The sequence below is a fragment of the Ordospora pajunii genome, assembly GCF_021821965.1.
Source record: "Ordospora pajunii strain FI-F-10 chromosome Unknown Cg_05E, whole genome shotgun sequence".
NCBI lineage: Eukaryota > Fungi > Microsporidia > Ordosporidae > Ordospora > Ordospora pajunii.
The window spans coordinates 1-15,200 of record NW_026848124.1 but is presented as its reverse complement, the minus strand read 5'-3'; the positions used below and the strand labels follow the sequence as shown (position 1 = coordinate 15,200).

At 39.6% G+C, this 15,200-nt stretch overlaps 17 protein-coding genes across 17 annotated transcripts; 9 read left to right on the top strand and 8 right to left on the bottom strand.

Moving 5' to 3' along the window:
• Nucleotides 1-36: 36 nt before the first annotated feature.
• On the bottom strand, nucleotides 37-948 carry HK407_05g10090 (uncharacterized protein; the record flags this gene model as incomplete). Its single annotated transcript, XM_060420985.1, has 1 exon — nucleotides 37-948. One exon carries the CDS (start codon nucleotides 946-948, stop codon nucleotides 37-39), a length of 912 nt encoding a protein of 303 aa, XP_060276800.1.
• A 128-nt stretch (nucleotides 949-1,076) lies between these two features.
• Nucleotides 1,077-2,042, top strand: HK407_05g10080 (uncharacterized protein; the record flags this gene model as incomplete). Its single annotated transcript, XM_060420984.1, has 1 exon — nucleotides 1,077-2,042. The coding sequence occupies one exon, from the start codon at nucleotides 1,077-1,079 to the stop codon at nucleotides 2,040-2,042; it is 966 nt and encodes a 321-aa protein (XP_060276799.1).
• A 59-nt stretch (nucleotides 2,043-2,101) lies between these two features.
• On the bottom strand, nucleotides 2,102-2,677 carry HK407_05g10070 (tyrosine phosphatase-like protein; the record flags this gene model as incomplete). The annotated part of the gene is made up of 1 exon (XM_060420983.1): nucleotides 2,102-2,677. One exon carries the CDS (start codon nucleotides 2,675-2,677, stop codon nucleotides 2,102-2,104), a length of 576 nt encoding a protein of 191 aa, XP_060276798.1.
• A 214-nt stretch (nucleotides 2,678-2,891) lies between these two features.
• HK407_05g10060 (uncharacterized protein) lies at nucleotides 2,892-3,776 on the top strand (the record flags this gene model as incomplete). Its single annotated transcript, XM_060420982.1, has 1 exon — nucleotides 2,892-3,776. The coding sequence occupies one exon, from the start codon at nucleotides 2,892-2,894 to the stop codon at nucleotides 3,774-3,776; it is 885 nt and encodes a 294-aa protein (XP_060276797.1).
• Nucleotides 3,777-3,790: 14 nt separating this feature from the next.
• On the bottom strand, nucleotides 3,791-4,138 carry HK407_05g10050 (uncharacterized protein; the record flags this gene model as incomplete). The annotated part of the gene is made up of 1 exon (XM_060420981.1): nucleotides 3,791-4,138. One exon carries the CDS (start codon nucleotides 4,136-4,138, stop codon nucleotides 3,791-3,793), a length of 348 nt encoding a protein of 115 aa, XP_060276796.1.
• A 102-nt stretch (nucleotides 4,139-4,240) lies between these two features.
• HK407_05g10040 (putative membrane-bound O-acyltransferase) lies at nucleotides 4,241-5,446 on the bottom strand (the record flags this gene model as incomplete). The annotated part of the gene is made up of 1 exon (XM_060420980.1): nucleotides 4,241-5,446. The coding sequence occupies one exon, from the start codon at nucleotides 5,444-5,446 to the stop codon at nucleotides 4,241-4,243; it is 1,206 nt and encodes a 401-aa protein (XP_060276795.1).
• A 108-nt stretch (nucleotides 5,447-5,554) lies between these two features.
• On the bottom strand, nucleotides 5,555-6,187 carry HK407_05g10030 (uncharacterized protein; the record flags this gene model as incomplete). The annotated part of the gene is made up of 1 exon (XM_060420979.1): nucleotides 5,555-6,187. The coding sequence occupies one exon, from the start codon at nucleotides 6,185-6,187 to the stop codon at nucleotides 5,555-5,557; it is 633 nt and encodes a 210-aa protein (XP_060276794.1).
• Nucleotides 6,188-6,206: 19 nt separating this feature from the next.
• Nucleotides 6,207-6,722, top strand: HK407_05g10020 (uncharacterized protein; the record flags this gene model as incomplete). The annotated part of the gene is made up of 1 exon (XM_060420978.1): nucleotides 6,207-6,722. One exon carries the CDS (start codon nucleotides 6,207-6,209, stop codon nucleotides 6,720-6,722), a length of 516 nt encoding a protein of 171 aa, XP_060276793.1.
• Nucleotides 6,723-6,895: 173 nt separating this feature from the next.
• HK407_05g10010 (putative ribosomal protein) lies at nucleotides 6,896-7,216 on the top strand (the record flags this gene model as incomplete). Its single annotated transcript, XM_060420977.1, has 1 exon — nucleotides 6,896-7,216. The coding sequence occupies one exon, from the start codon at nucleotides 6,896-6,898 to the stop codon at nucleotides 7,214-7,216; it is 321 nt and encodes a 106-aa protein (XP_060276792.1).
• Nucleotides 7,217-7,296: 80 nt separating this feature from the next.
• HK407_05g10000 (uncharacterized protein) lies at nucleotides 7,297-7,524 on the top strand (the record flags this gene model as incomplete). The annotated part of the gene is made up of 1 exon (XM_060420976.1): nucleotides 7,297-7,524. The coding sequence occupies one exon, from the start codon at nucleotides 7,297-7,299 to the stop codon at nucleotides 7,522-7,524; it is 228 nt and encodes a 75-aa protein (XP_060276791.1).
• Nucleotides 7,525-7,665: 141 nt separating this feature from the next.
• Nucleotides 7,666-8,982, top strand: HK407_05g09990 (BING4 family of nucleolar WD40 repeat protein; the record flags this gene model as incomplete). The annotated part of the gene is made up of 1 exon (XM_060420975.1): nucleotides 7,666-8,982. One exon carries the CDS (start codon nucleotides 7,666-7,668, stop codon nucleotides 8,980-8,982), a length of 1,317 nt encoding a protein of 438 aa, XP_060276790.1.
• A 61-nt stretch (nucleotides 8,983-9,043) lies between these two features.
• HK407_05g09980 (protein kinase domain-containing protein) lies at nucleotides 9,044-10,000 on the bottom strand (the record flags this gene model as incomplete). Its single annotated transcript, XM_060420974.1, has 1 exon — nucleotides 9,044-10,000. One exon carries the CDS (start codon nucleotides 9,998-10,000, stop codon nucleotides 9,044-9,046), a length of 957 nt encoding a protein of 318 aa, XP_060276789.1.
• A 41-nt stretch (nucleotides 10,001-10,041) lies between these two features.
• On the bottom strand, nucleotides 10,042-10,911 carry HK407_05g09970 (thioesterase-like; the record flags this gene model as incomplete). The annotated part of the gene is made up of 1 exon (XM_060420973.1): nucleotides 10,042-10,911. The coding sequence occupies one exon, from the start codon at nucleotides 10,909-10,911 to the stop codon at nucleotides 10,042-10,044; it is 870 nt and encodes a 289-aa protein (XP_060276788.1).
• An 84-nt stretch (nucleotides 10,912-10,995) lies between these two features.
• Nucleotides 10,996-12,660, top strand: HK407_05g09960 (replication factor RFC1; the record flags this gene model as incomplete). The annotated part of the gene is made up of 1 exon (XM_060420972.1): nucleotides 10,996-12,660. The coding sequence occupies one exon, from the start codon at nucleotides 10,996-10,998 to the stop codon at nucleotides 12,658-12,660; it is 1,665 nt and encodes a 554-aa protein (XP_060276787.1).
• Nucleotides 12,661-12,706: 46 nt separating this feature from the next.
• On the bottom strand, nucleotides 12,707-13,834 carry HK407_05g09950 (putative PCI domain-containing protein; the record flags this gene model as incomplete). The annotated part of the gene is made up of 1 exon (XM_060420971.1): nucleotides 12,707-13,834. One exon carries the CDS (start codon nucleotides 13,832-13,834, stop codon nucleotides 12,707-12,709), a length of 1,128 nt encoding a protein of 375 aa, XP_060276786.1.
• A 377-nt stretch (nucleotides 13,835-14,211) lies between these two features.
• On the top strand, nucleotides 14,212-14,814 carry HK407_05g09940 (uncharacterized protein; the record flags this gene model as incomplete). Its single annotated transcript, XM_060420970.1, has 1 exon — nucleotides 14,212-14,814. The coding sequence occupies one exon, from the start codon at nucleotides 14,212-14,214 to the stop codon at nucleotides 14,812-14,814; it is 603 nt and encodes a 200-aa protein (XP_060276785.1).
• A 161-nt stretch (nucleotides 14,815-14,975) lies between these two features.
• HK407_05g09930 (uncharacterized protein) lies at nucleotides 14,976-15,200 on the top strand (the record flags this gene model as incomplete). The annotated part of the gene is made up of 1 exon (XM_060420969.1): nucleotides 14,976-15,200. A coding segment is annotated over one exon (225 nt), but the record flags the coding sequence as incomplete, so codon positions are not given.

Sequence of the window (15,200 nt, the reverse complement as noted above, 5' to 3'; positions counted from 1 at the left end):
TAAATTTCGTAAGGTTTCGTTTTATTGCACAAAAGTTTATTTATTGTATTTTTTATCTTTGGATAGTATCTTAATGTGCTTGCTGTACTGACTAGCTGGTATTTTCTTAGAGTGGGATGTGTTTAGCTTTACGTCTCTATTGCTGCGTTTTTTTGTGTGCTTCATGACCTTTAAAGCACATTCTGTCATTAAGCTGCTATCTATTGCATTGTATACTGATGGAATGTAAACTCTTTCCAGGATTGAGAGTGCTTCCTCATTTGTCGGGCTGCACTTTTGCACAAACTCATCGAAGTATACTTCTTCAAGAGTTAGCATTCTGCTAATTATAGCCCTCAGTGCATCCAGCATGCCAACTTCATGGTACAGGTACTTGAGAGCATTCAGGCTCTGCTTTTGAAGATACTCTGCACTGCATTGCTTTAAAAACATGTCAATTACTGCAGACCCACAGTTTTTGTTGCTGCATAATGCATTATTACTGCAGAATTGAGCAAGCACTTTCTTCAGAAGCTCAAAGACATCGACATTGAAGTATTTTGACAGGTATCGTACTATGCGATCAACCAGCATTGTATACTCATCTGTTCCACAGCATATTTTTGCATCATTTGTATTCTGGTGTACTTCTACCTGCAGCATCAGCCTTTCGATAGGCTCATTTTTTGGATTAATAAGCTTGGCTCTTTGAATGGCTCCCTCGTAGTCTTCGAAGTACACATATGTCGAAAGCACTTCAAGTAAATAGGTGGATTTGACAATTACATTACTTGATTTTTTCTGCAACGTCTGGATTGCTTTGTTTTTCTGCCCCGCGCTCCTGTATATGCTTGCTAGCATATATAGATTTCCCTCGAATATCCAATCTTCTATATCATTGCCGAGTACCTCTGTAGCGTCTTCGAACTCTCCAAAGTTTGCGAAGCTCCTCTTTTTGAAAAAGCTCATGCACTCCTACCCTTATACATGCATACATATTTGATTGGTTAGCATGGGAATGGGCTCTGCAGGGATTGGTTCGACAAATAGGAGAGTATCAGGCTGCATTGATATCATAGAATGGATTGCAAGGAACAATGGAAACAAGCGTAAGGATTGAGCTAAACAAGGAAATATATGTGTGTGGAGACGAGGTCAGAGGAACGATTGAGATAAAGACCAGGAATCCACTCAGCATCAGTAAAATCAACTTGAAGTTGTTGAGAAAGATGGAGATGAGTATACAACGAACCGAAGAGGGAAAGCATGAAGGAGATGTGTTTGAAGCAGTTGATAGGAATATCAGCAAATATTGCTATGAGTTTGAAGTATATACGAATGAAGACCCCTTGGAGGAGATTTCAAGCGGGCATCACAGATTTCCATTCAAATTTGAGCTTAGAAGGGATGACGGAGGATCATCTGATGTGAAGGGCGTGTACTTTGATCTTTTATGCAACATAAAAGGATCCTACTGTTTTCATGCGGATATATATATGTTTGGAATCCATAATCCGGTATACTCTGTAGATAGAGAAATGCAAGTAATAGAAAGCAACGCAGAACCTAAAGCTTTCCACGCCACTGTTGAGATCCAGTCTCCTATTTGCTTTTTTGGAAGGAAATACAATGTAAGCTTTGAGTTGAACAAGCTGTTTTATTTTTCTGGCGATGCACTGGCAATCAGAGCATGTATACCTTCAAGAACGCCAAAGATAAAATGTATGGAGTGCTTTCTGTATGAGATTCTCAGCATATCAGCAAATGGGCAGGAAGAAATACGAACAAAGTATATTGCTGGTGGAGAAGGCGTGAACGAAGGAGAAGGAAGAGCATCCACACTATGCCTAAGAATTCCATCTACAACACCATCTACATTTACTGACAACGAAGTAGGAATGAGGATTGTATTGTTTATCAATCTTGGGCTCAGCAAGGGAGCACCAATTAAGATCAAGAAGTATCTGCAGGTAGTTAAGAAGCAAATTGCTTATGCAGAGATCGACAGCATTAATGTGCTAGAGGGAGAAATATACCCAGAAAAGGTGTTTATGCTCTCTTGATACGTATATGCCCATGTAGATATTAAAAAGACTGATTTATTTGGTAAATGTTTTTGGATCTAAGCTTTCTTCTTGTGTTTTGAGGCTCGAGTCTTCTTCGACCATCTTCTTTGCCTGAGCATATGCGAAAATATAAACATGAATCCTGGAGCATATGCAAGTGCAGACATTGCAACTGCATACGAAATAACTCTGCCTGAGCTGTCGTAAAGCATCTTCAGGCAATACATCTCCAGAAAAAATCCAGTTGGAGAGGTTAATAGAAAGAGGTTGTACCGTATGATGCCTATTGTGTGTGTTCTGAATATGTAGAATATATATCGTATCATATTTGACAAGCACCAGCATGATATTATTACGGGAAACGACCAGTTGATTATTTTATAGTACCAGAACACAATCCATATCATGAGTAGCTGCGAAACCACTTGCATCACAGTGGGAAGGTATCTTGCATTGCTTTTCTTGGTGCATATGTTTGCTATTTCCATGATAAAGAATGATTGAAGTATGCCCATTGCCTTCAGATAGCTTGTGTTCATTGTTGCATAGAATCTTAGCCCTGCAAGCAATGAAAACATCGAAACAAGCAATCCGAGCATGTTGTATGCTTTAATATAGCTTGAGGTTATCATTTCCGGGGGTAGTGACTAAACGAATCCGTATTCTGTTCGCTCTATACATCATGGGTGTGATTGTAGCTGTAAAGCAAGTAGTGTTGTGATGCAAGGGCTAGATTTGGGATGCCGATGTAATATGGAATGTGAATGACGAATGGCAAATGATGCTGTATGAAATGCCTCGATGCCATGATAAAAATATTTTAAGTTTAAAACCCCAATGCAGACAATGCAGATATTCATAGGAAAGATTCCGACACAGGTTACTGAAGAGGGTATCCGAGAGTATTTCAAGCAGTTTGGAGAGATTTCTGAGGTGATTATGAAGGACACATATGGGTTTCTGAGTTTTTCATCGGAGGAGAGTGTGACGAAAGTGCTGAACCAGCGGTCGCATGTGATTGATGGAGGAGTTGTAGCAGTGGAGAAATCGAATGGCAGGAAGAGACCATTTACAGCAGACTACAGCGATAGATATGTAGATGCAAGCCGTGCACCGTATGATCGTAAATATATGCCGCGCACTCCTTATGAAAGCAGAGCATCACCTCCTGGAAGATATGAGCCAAGATATACGGACAGCAGATATGCGCCACAAGACTATTATCGCGGAGAGCCAATGCGAATGGGCGGAGATCCTCGTAGAGATAGGGAGTATTGCGACTATTGCAATGGATGCCCCATCCATGGAATAAGAGAGACCATGGATTTGAGGAAGAGGCACCAAGCACTAACTCCAAGGGACTATCCAAACAACTATCTCAAGGTTGTGTTTGAGAACATTGCACCTAACACCTCTATTGAAGATTTCAAGGCGTTTTTGAGAGAGAATGGGTTTGAGCCAACATATGCCAGGCTTGGATACACAGGAAATCATGCAGTTATTGAGTTTAAGAACTTTGATGACAAGGACAATTCCATGAAGCAATTTGATGGAGCAGATTACAATGGCCATATTCTTAAGACACGATCCTATCTTCCAAAGGATGAATACAAAAGTCGAGAGAAGGAGCCATATGCGAAGAGCGAGCATACTATCGAAGCGAATGCAACAGAGACACAAAATGATGCACTTGGTGCTTTTGAGGGTGATGCAGAAAAGACGGATGGTTGATTAAAATTCGTGAATCATTTACTCAGCTTTTTGGTACATAATGCTTCTTTGCCTTTGCACAGCAATTTTTCTATTAATGCAGCTGGGTGACTGTATTTTTTGCTATGAACCACTGTATAGCAGGTGCTTGATAAAAGTGGAGGAGCAGTGCATTCATGTATTAGTATTGTGCTTTCTGTACCGAAGTCTATTGGATCTATGAAATATGCAACGCTAAGTTTTGAACCATTTTGCAACAGCGCCTTGTGTATGCTATCTGGCTTTTCGGTTCCAGAGCTCAATTTATAGAGGGACATTGATATGCAAACCATTCCTAGGATTTTATATTGGCCTTTGTCTATGCGCTCTGTGTTCGTAGCCATTTGATATCCTTTGAGGGCATGCTGAATTCAGTAAAGTGATAATGATGCATTGAAGATGCAGTATGGCATAATTTCGGTTCCGTATGCATGTGGTTCTTGGTTCTAATTACAAATTTTATTTTTGCCTGTCTGCTTGGATTTCTGTAACTCCTCGTGAATGATTGATTTTAGTATCATCTGTAATACAAGACTCAATAAAATGAACACATGCCCAATATAGTATACGCCGTGCCATGTGTTGAGGAGCTCAGAAAGATTGAGCAGGAAGAAGGACGGGGTGAAGTACGAGGTGATTATAAACATCTGAGCTCTTGACAGTATCCAGAACATTGATGGGCAGAATTTCATGACTATAGCATTGTTCTTTTTTACAATAGCATTCGATGTTGTTATTGAAAGAAACATGATTAGGTAGCATGGACTTATACCATGCCACAATGCAGCGACCGTAGTTGTAGCAATACTTGCCCAGAAGGTGGATTTGCCTCTTATGGGATCAAAGAAGCAGTCCTTCAGCCACACTCCGGCATATATGTTCCAATAGTTACTTAGCTCCTTGACATCTGTTGCCAGTTCTACCTTAAGGAAGTCGATATTTAATAAGCCAGGAAAGTTTTGGAATATGAAGCATCCGTGTGAGAAGTGCCATACAAAGTAGAACTTTAGTCTATTGCCTACTGTGAAGAGGTATAAACACATTAATCGTATAGGTAGTGGCAATAAATTCTGTGTGATATACTCTTTAGGTATGCTGATTCGTATAGTCTGAAAGAGAATCAAAAAGAGAATCGACTTCAAGAAAGCGCCATGAAAAAGCTTTTTTGGCCTTTCATATCTGTTTTTCATGAAGCTTTCGAATGTTGGAACTGGCCCCATAAGGAGCCCGGGAATGAAAAGGACATAAGACAGTGCGTCTCTGATTGTATTTCTGTCTTTTTTATATTCTTTCCCAAGATACGACATTTTTATGGTCATTAGCATTAGAATACCGGATATATCGAATGCACCTGAAATTCTTTGCTCAATATGTATTCCAAATGTTTTGTATATGTAGAGGATTGCTATATTTATGATAGTGAACGAGTATCTTGACATTGAGGAGCACTTAAGCAGGATCATATTGAAGGAAAGCGATGCAATTAGATAGAGCATGTGCTTGTAGTCGAATGCAATCTGCAAAACTATTAGAGATGACACTAAGCTATGGATTGCTGATCTGTTTTTCATATTGTAGCTTATGAGCATTGTCAGAAGAAGTGAAATCAGCATTTTCTTCTCAAGAGGATCGATTTTAGAAAGTACCTCCATTATTGCAAGGAGACGAAAACAAAGATATTTGTTGATTTCGAATGTGCGGAGCCAATAATCTAATTATATGTTTGCCTTAAGAATGCCAACAAGCTATAATTGGATGATTTAATCGTAGATGGTATTCAAGTATTTTATAAGCCGTTCTTTTTGCTTACTTTCTACAAAAACCGAGTTAATGTATTCAGCTAATGCATGCACACTTGTATCTTCAATGCTTAGCTGCGTCCACATTGGTAGAAATGCCTGTAGATTGTTTTCTTCATCGAGAAGCAATATGCAATACAATCCTATTTCGTTTACATCGCCTGTGAAGGATTCAAGTGCCCATTTTTTGATGTCTGGAGGATATATGTCCATCATTCGATCAAAATTTGGATTGTCTTTGATGCTGTTCATGTAGCACACAATTTCCTTTACATCATGATAGCATATCTTGAAATGCATGCTATTTATATGTAATAGCTTCAATGGTTTAGCAACGTCTACGACTTGATTATCACCTAGATGGAACACCTGCTGTATATTGATACCGTTTGAGATGTTCCATGCTGAGCAGAATGGAATGTGTTTGTAGATTTTATCCAGATCGGGCTCGTTTTCAACAAGATCCAGCACCAGCTTTGCTTTTGTGTACGCCGAGCCCTTTTTGATCAAGAATGTATTTGACGATGCAACGCTTTTGATGGTGTATCCCTTTTCTTTTGATATGATCTGTGCTGCTGATGATCCAGTCAGCATCGATATTTGCTTGTTTCCTATGACTACGAAAAATGTGTTTGTGTTTGTGCCCATGGCGTGCAAAATTTACAGTGAAGATGTTAAATTTGTTAGCGAGAATTTGAATGCAGCGAGGGCATGCATTTCTAACGAGATTCTTGGGATCAAAAGCGACCTGCTATCTGTGTATTTAATGAATCTGGTTTTGTACAAGGAGATGAGCGAAGAAGAACGAATTGGAAGTCCCATTACGGAGATGCTTTTGAAGACAAGCATTCTTCTGGAGAAGGTGTGCCAGATGGAAAAGAGAGCAAGGAAAGTTAGTGAATCAAGAGACACTGTGGAAGTAGAAGTGGAAGCGAATGTAGAAGAGGAGAAGAGAAGGGTTATTAGCGAGGAGATGAAACGAAACAAGTTTGTGAAAAAAAGGAAACATGAGGATAGGAATCCCAAATTGAAGTACAGAAACAAGGCAAGAAAACTTGCAGAAAAAGCTGAGGTTAGGCATGATGGAAATATAGATGTCAAGAAGAATGGTGGAAGTAAGCTTAAGTAAGCATAGAATGATTGACTATCAAATACAAAATCACAAATAAATTAGGTTTTGGAGTTATAGTATGCAAGTTTTTTTAATATGTGATGCAGCGAGATGACGGTTGCGCAAGCATTATTTTACATGAGTTGAATGTGTGAGCAGAATTTTATTTGTGATTTTTTGCCCTGATAGAAATGAGCGGGGTGAAAGGTGACAATGTGACGTCTGAGCTACTGCTTGCGATGAAGTCTGGAAAGTATGTGGCGGGATTTAAGAGCACGCTGGAGTCTGTGATAAACAGACAAGCGAAATGCTTGGTGATATCATCTAATTTTCCTGCTACTAAGAAGAAGCAATTGGAGTACTACAGCGTGCTAGCTGGGGGACTTCCGATAATTTTTCACACTGCAAATAATAATGAGCTTGGAAGTATAACTGAGAGAGGGCATAGGTTGGGGTGTATATCTATTCTTGATCAAGGGGAAGCAGACCTGATACCTGCAAAAGAGGATTAAAGTTATTTGGGTTATTTTTGATGTATTGCGTGTAGCAAGGAGTGATATATGTTCTAAGTAATGGGCCCACGAGTTTAAGGATGGGAGTGATTCGGCTGAAGTTGACAGATAGAATGTCTATGTCGATTGTAGTGACGATAGACACAAGAAAAACAATTGGAGAGCTTAAAGAGGAGATATGCAAGAGGGCTGGAAAGTCGAAAGAGCAAATTTTACTTGTCAAATGTAAAAGAGAGTTAGTGGATGCAATCGACATTGATACTTATGAATTAAGGGATGGAGAATGCATTGAGGTAGAATACAGATGAATAAGCAGTTATGGTACCAACTTTGTATAACGATTATCGGTGTGAGTGTTTATTTAGTATGTTTGTGCTGCTCATACGGGTGTAGATGTGTAAATGCAAGAAGAGGATGCAAAGTAAAAACACAATATAGAGAGGCCCAGAATGTCACAAAAAGCAGTAAGAGAAACGATAGTCAGCAGAAAAAAGTATGCAGAAAAAGCTCGAAAAGATATTATTGGCCATGAGATGCTGAGAACTGAAGAGTGCGGACATATTGAAGTGGAATCTGATGAAAAGACGTATGATATTACACAGGATCAGTTACTCAACCATGTAAGCATTAAAGCATGTGAGCAGGCATTTGAGCTCAAGCTTGAAGAGGCACCAATATATGCTAAGTATTCCCTAAATGGAACATACATGCTGCTTAGGAATGACAAAGGGTATCTTGCATCGTTTAATTCGAGGTCTATGGACATGCATTTTGAGATTGACTTGAATGAGGATGTTCATGATGCTTTGTATCTTCACAATGAACGGTTCATTGCAGTTGCACAGAAGAATAATGTTTTTATTTATGATGGCCACGGTGTTGAAGTGCATTGCATAAGGGATAATAGCGGGGTTTACAAGATGGACTATTTGCCATACCATTACTTGCTGGCCACAGTATCTCGTAGGAATTTGTTAAGATACCAAGATGTATCTACTGGAAAGATGGTTAGTGAGATACGAATGAAAGACTGGGACATTGCGTCCATGAAGCACAATATTTCCAATGGAATTATACATATGGGAAATGCAAAGGGAGTGGTGAGCCTATGGTCACCTAACAGCAAAGAGTACTTAATGAAGATGTTGTGCCATAAAAGTACGGTTTCCAGTATAGAAATAGATAGAACTGGTAAGTACATGATCAGCAGTGGCCTGGATGGAAAAGTGAATGTATGGGACTTGAGAAACACCTACACACAGCTCAACAGCCTGAACTCCAGATCTCATGGAATAGTGACATCCTTGAGTCAAAAAAACATGCTCGCTATGTCTTATGGTAACAAGGTGTATGTCTGGAAGGATTTTATTGAATCCAAGGGAAGTGATGTTCTGTATATGAAGCATAAGATGAGCAAGGATGTGTATAGCCTGGGGTTTTGTAATTATGAAGATATTCTATCGATAGGGCACAGCACAGGTGTTTCGAGCATAATTATTCCAGGAAGTGGAGATCCGGTATACGATTCATATGAAGATTCGCCCTTCATTTCGAAGAAAGCAAAATCAGAGAAGGAGGTTAGAATGCTTATCGACAAGATTCCATATGAGCTAATATCAATTGAATCAAATGTTGGGCGCATATACAAAACACAGAATGCCGAAATGCCTAATAATGCTTCAAAAAGGTACTTTGATGGACTGCAATCCAAGAGTGTCAAAAAAAACGCACTAAGTAGGTTTTACAAAGATAAGGCATCAGCTTAGCTCATACAGGTAGTCTGTGAGAAATAAAGTCATGGTAACATTAATCATTTTATTATTAAGATTAGGGTTTGAATATATTATGGTTTAGACATTCCTTGGCAGTGAATCGTTCGTGATGATCATATATCATTATTTTTTCCAAAAGATCGACTGCATCATCATACAAAGACTCTTCTCCAAAAGGAATAAATGAGGAAAGCGTTACTCTTTGCTCCATTCCATCAGGTCTTATGTTTGGAGAGCAAATCTGATATTTTTCCAAATATGCTCTCAAATCGTGATATCCAAGAACTCTAACTATCTTCACAAGTTGGTCATTGTTGTTTTCCCCATGAAAAAAGGGCCTTTTTTTAAACATCATCTCTGCTAGCACACATCCAAATGACCATATGTCAAGAGAATAGTCATAATACGGATAGTCTACCAGAAGCTCAGGCCCTTTGTAATATCGGCTTGCAACACGGACACTGTACTCTTTCTTTGGATGATAGAACTCAGCAAGGCCCCAATCAATTATTTTCAGCTGTCTTTTAGCATGGTTTATCACCATGTTTTGTGGCTTGATGTCTCTATGGATTATTCCCATGCTGTGGCAATATTCAAGCGCAGAAAGAATTTGTCTTGAGTAATTGACAATGTCTCTGTATCCTAAGCTTTCAAATATCTTTGCATAGTCTTCATTTTCTATGTATTCAAATACCAACGAATGCACTTGAGATTCCTGGTCTGCAACTACATCAACAAGCCTTATGATGCTTTCATGGAATAAATGCTTCAACACCAAGATTTCTCTACTGATCTTTGCTATCTTTACTGGCTTTAGTGCCTTTATTATTACCTTTTCCTTGTCCTTACGCCCCTCAAACACTTCTGAATACTTTCCCTTTCCAATCCGTTGGTATATTTGATATCTCTCTATATCACCAAGATCTATAGCATGCTTCTCGTAGTTCCAATATTCTTCCTCATGCTTCTCATTGACATCTTCATTTGACCTTGCCACTGTTGCAATGACCATTCTATTGGGATTAAAATTCACAAATTCATGTACTCAACACTTTAATTCTTGGAATAAACAGGTTTTACTCTAAAAATTCCTTGTTGGCTTGTTAAGCATATCAAGCTACCATCCTCATGAAGAAGCTGCCCTTCGCATATTGCTTTTGAATTCTTAATCCCTTTGCATTTCACAATGTAATAAACACACTCTCCAAGGTCTCTCTCGAGATCTATGAAATGGATTACATGGTTCATCGAGGTCAAAAGAGATATTTCCTTTGAAAACATAGTCAGGTTGCATGCAATAAGTGCAGTTTCCACAAGGAGAAGATCTGATACCAACGTAACCAATGCAGCCTTGACTGCAACGGTGCTCTGTTTATTTTTTATCCTAATACGGATCTGTCTCATGTCTCCAGTTTCTTTACCCAACTCTACATCAATGACATTCAAAAGCATCCGCATGTTCTCATGCAAGACTTGAAACTTCATCCTGATATTTGCTTCGCTTTCAGATGTGTTATTAAGAGCATTTGAAATATATTCTGCAAAAGGAACAAAAGTATCTTCATAGAGCCTATACGGCGTGTCTTCATAATCATGTGCATTGTCCTCAGGTCTACTAAAGCTTGCATGCATGCTGGAAACCAATATATCATTCTGATAGCAGTCCACTTGTCTCATCTCCAGAATGCCTCCGTCTCTGAGTCTTTTGACCTGATACCTGGTATCTTGGTCCGATTTGCACTTGTTAATAAACAGAATGCTCAGGTTTATTGGAATTGTGTCCTCTTCTACGGTGTAGAATGCAGAGATAAGAGATTGTGCTGCTATCTGGCCACCAAATGTAGGGTATCCAGGGATTGGCGACCAAAGATCGGTTCCTTTGAATGTCTCATCATTTTCTTTCGATATCTTTACAAATTCCATACAAAGTGTGCAAGGGTACAATGAAATCCGGATTTCATTCTTGTAATTCAAGCATCAGAAAACATTTTTTTAGTCCTTAGCAATATGTCGGTCGGCCCATTGCATGGCAAGACATTTGTATTTACTGGGGATTTGTCGATCGGAAGAGATGATGCTAAGACAAAGGTAAACCTTTTGGGCGGTAGATGCACAACCATTCCTTCGTCACGCACGTCATTTGTGGTTGCAGGGCAAAATCCAGGGCCACAGAAGATAAAAAAAGCAAATGAGTTAGGCATAAGCATACTGGATGAAAGCGATTTCTTAAAGTTGATTGAGGAAAGTTCAAAGGGATTTGATGACAGTGTGGATGTAAAGCATAAAAGCGATTCCCATGAGGCTCAACCAACAAATGTAATCTGTAGAGAGGCATGGTGCGAGAAGTATAGACCAAAACGAAAAGAAGATCTCGTGGGGAATACAATTGCAATGAATGAGCTAGAAGAATATCTTAAGGCTGGGGTTTATAGTAAAGCTGTTTTGTTGAGTGGTACTCCGGGAATTGGAAAAACAGTATTGGCACATATTGTCTGCAAATCGCTTGGCTTTGATGTGGTTGAATTCAATGCAAGCGATGTTAGAAATAAATCTGAAATCGCAAGTAAGATCAGGAGATTTGTTACAAGCCATTCTATTTTTAATTCGGATAAAAGAAGTAAGGTGCTAATAATGGATGAAATTGATGGAATGACGGGCGACAAGGGCGGTATTTCAGAGCTGATCAATACTATTAAAGAAACGCGGATTCCAATAATATGCATCTGTAATGACAGGTATGATATGAAGATAAGAAGCCTTGTAAATCATTGTATTGATTTGAAGGCAAAGAAACCAGATTCTAGACAGGTATTTATCAAGTTGAAGTGTATTCTTGATAAAGAAAAAAAAAATGTGCCTGACGGATTGCTTAATGAAATAGTTTTTAAGAGTGGGGGAGACATCAGATACGCAATCAATATGCTACAGAGTGTAACAATGAAGCATAAGCTTGGATCTGATCAAGCAGATATGTTTGTAAAAAAAACAGTTGCAAAGAGTATTTTTGATATCGGGGTTGAAGTGTTTCAACGAAAGACAATTGATGAGAAAATAGATCTTTACTTTGAGGATTATTCACTGATTCCTCTTTTTGTGCATGAAAACCTTGCAAAGACAGTGTTCAAAGGAATTAAGGATCTAAGGGACTCTTTTGATTCAATTAGTATAGGCGATGTTGTTCAAAGTAAAATTCAAGGAGCAAGCCAAGATTGGAGTCTAGCACCTTTACATGCAGTATATAGTATTGTTATTCCTACAAATAACAAACAGTTATCAAAAAGATTGGATTTTCCATCATGGCTGGGGCATAATTCAAAGCATTTGAGGATAGAAAGACTTCTGAACACATTTTCGATCCATTCCTCGTGCAAAATATTTACATCTGCAAGAGAGTTGAGAAAGTATGCATTGGAGTTGATGCTGAAGAAGTATGTGTATTATTTACAGAAAGGCAATTTTAAGAAAGTAATCGATGATATGGTTCTATATGATTTGACCAAAGATGATATGAACAATATAAGCGATATTGTTATTGGAGGAGATGCTATTTTTAAAGAAATCGGAAGAAAAGAAAAAGCATTACTAGACAAGGAATATAAAAAGCTTGATAGAAAGCTTCCATACTTCGATGGAGAAACATTTGGTCCTGATGAAAGTATGGATTCAGATTAAACACACCAAGCTAGCCACTATTAAATGTTATCCAACATATTTATTCTCACATGCCTGTCTTCATGATCTTTTCGTAGCACAAAGGCTCGATTGCTGGATATCTCATGTGCTCCTGGATGTATCTTGTAAGGTGCACACAGTCTCGGATACCAATTCCTATATCGCATCTGCTCTTGGCATCCTTCATCGAGTAGAACACCCCATCCACAACTTGTCCTCGCACCAGCCCCTTCCTCATCGTTCTCTTCACTACATACTCAACTTCCCCGGCATCTATACCCAGCAGGCATGCTATGTCGTCGCAAGAAATCCTCGAATACACAATGCTTATCTTCCTGATTCCCTCTTGTATCACATTCTGAGTCAGCCTCCTTGCAACAAAGTACACGCCTTGTGCAATATACTCATGCCTGTTCCTCTCAATCACGTCCTCAAACATCCTCAGGTCCGCCCTCTTGACTGCCGACACAAGCTCAAAGTATGCTTTCTGCCCCCGCTTATACTTGTACGGTATGTTGTAGTTGCTGTTCAGCAGCATGCACAGAATAATACGCTTCTCTGCTGCATCCACAAGCCCTCTGCTCGATGACAGCACCACGCTTGTATGGAAGCTGCTCAGGGCTTCATCATACATGCCCTCGACCATCGATATTATCCCGGTGTAGTAGCTGTATCTTGCTTGTTCAGATGCTGTGCACACCACACTCTCAATCCGTTGGAATATCTTGTTACTTACAAGCATGTCGAGCAGGCAGTTTGTTATCACAGACACCGTGTGCTCGTTTCCAAGCTCTCTATTTGTCACAAGAAGACTGAACAGTGCCGAGCAGTCCATGCCTTGGCTCTTCCTTGCAAGATAAAAGAACTTCACTATCAGCCCGACAAAATAGTCATGCACCCTTTTGTTTCCAATCAGGCACGGAAGCAGCTCGTCGTCAATGACTCTGCTGATCCTGCAGACATCTCCATTCATAAAAAGCACGCCAAGAAGGATAGGATACACAGCCATCTGCTCAAGCTCGCCCTGGCATGCAATCGTGTCCAGCTCCTGCACTGAGATGTTCTTGATGAACACAAACACCCTTCTTGAGTAGTGGTCGATTGCCTGCTCTCTGTTTGTGCCAAGAAGCTTCAGAACCTCGATGAGCTCATTGATGTATTCATTGTCATGCATGCTGGGGATTGTTTATTGTGTAAAAGAGAATGTGTGATTTGCAATGCGAAGCACGTGTGAAGCACAAGCGTGCGTGTAAGGAATGCATTGGCGTATGCACATGCCATAGATGCAGGATAATGCATGCCAAGAATAGATGTGCGATGGTAGCCAATCAACAAGGCTCTGAGAATGTTGTGAGTGAATAAGGAGAATGGGCGTACAGTATAGGAGAGGCACAAATACGGAGCAGCGGCTGTGCATATGCAATCATCAGTGCACATGAGCATATGGATGGTCAGTAATTAATGACAGGTGTTAATTGGTTTGGAGGCAATGTACAATTTAGGAATATTTTAATTAAAAGAATAAATAGTAAAACTGAGAGTGGGTGAGGGATGAGGTCGTTGATGTGTGTGGTAACAGGTTTGTTATTTTTTGGATCGATTGCAGCAGAAGTCACTTATCAAGGCTTAGCCACTAATCCAGATGTGGTGCAGATAGAAGAGATATCAGAAACGTATCCTTGTATGGCAGAATACTTTGAGAAAGAGGCCGCGAGTGCTAATAAACTGATTGAACCGATTACTAATCTGATGAATAATTCGAAGCATAAACACCATTCGAGAGAGCTTAACGAGCTGATTGAATGTATTAGGGCGTATAGTGAAGCATCAAGAGAGATGGCTAAGGTATCATCGAATCCGAATTCATCGTTTGAGAATCGACGGGATGCGCTTGCAACAATGAAAAGCTGTACAATCAGTATTGATCATATAATATCTAAGATCAACACCGTGGATATTGTTATCAAGCATTCGCAAGAGATTTTCAGTATGTGCGAGGATGTGCTTAAATCAATGCAGAATCAGGAATCTGAGGATGAAATAATGGAAAAGATGGGTCATTTCCATAGACGTATGAATGTGTTTGCAAATTCTCCAATTATAGAGCTGGTTCGGGTCAATGGGAATGACGTAAAGGCCATATGTGCAGAATGAGAGCGGAGGATTAAAGTTGCTGTGGTAAAATAAAGCGATTATTGGATGTTTTTAGAGCTTATTTGTATGTGTCATACTGCTATGCTATGTTTGTACTGTTAGTGTTGTATGTGACATGCCAATTCAAGTTGATGCAGTGAAGTTTTCTTTGTACCCTTTCGATGCTTTCTGCGATGAATTTGTTACTTTGCGTGAGCAGTCAGTTGTATTCTGCGGATAATGCATCATGCTGTGCGAGCAGTGGATTAGCGGCCAGGGCTCCATGTGCAGTCTCGATGCCTGTGCTTGTGCTTGTATGCAGATGGGCGGTGGGGCATGATGACGTTGCTGCACACATGGAAGAAGACTCTGGATTTGTGAAGATACGGTACAATAGCATGAGGCTT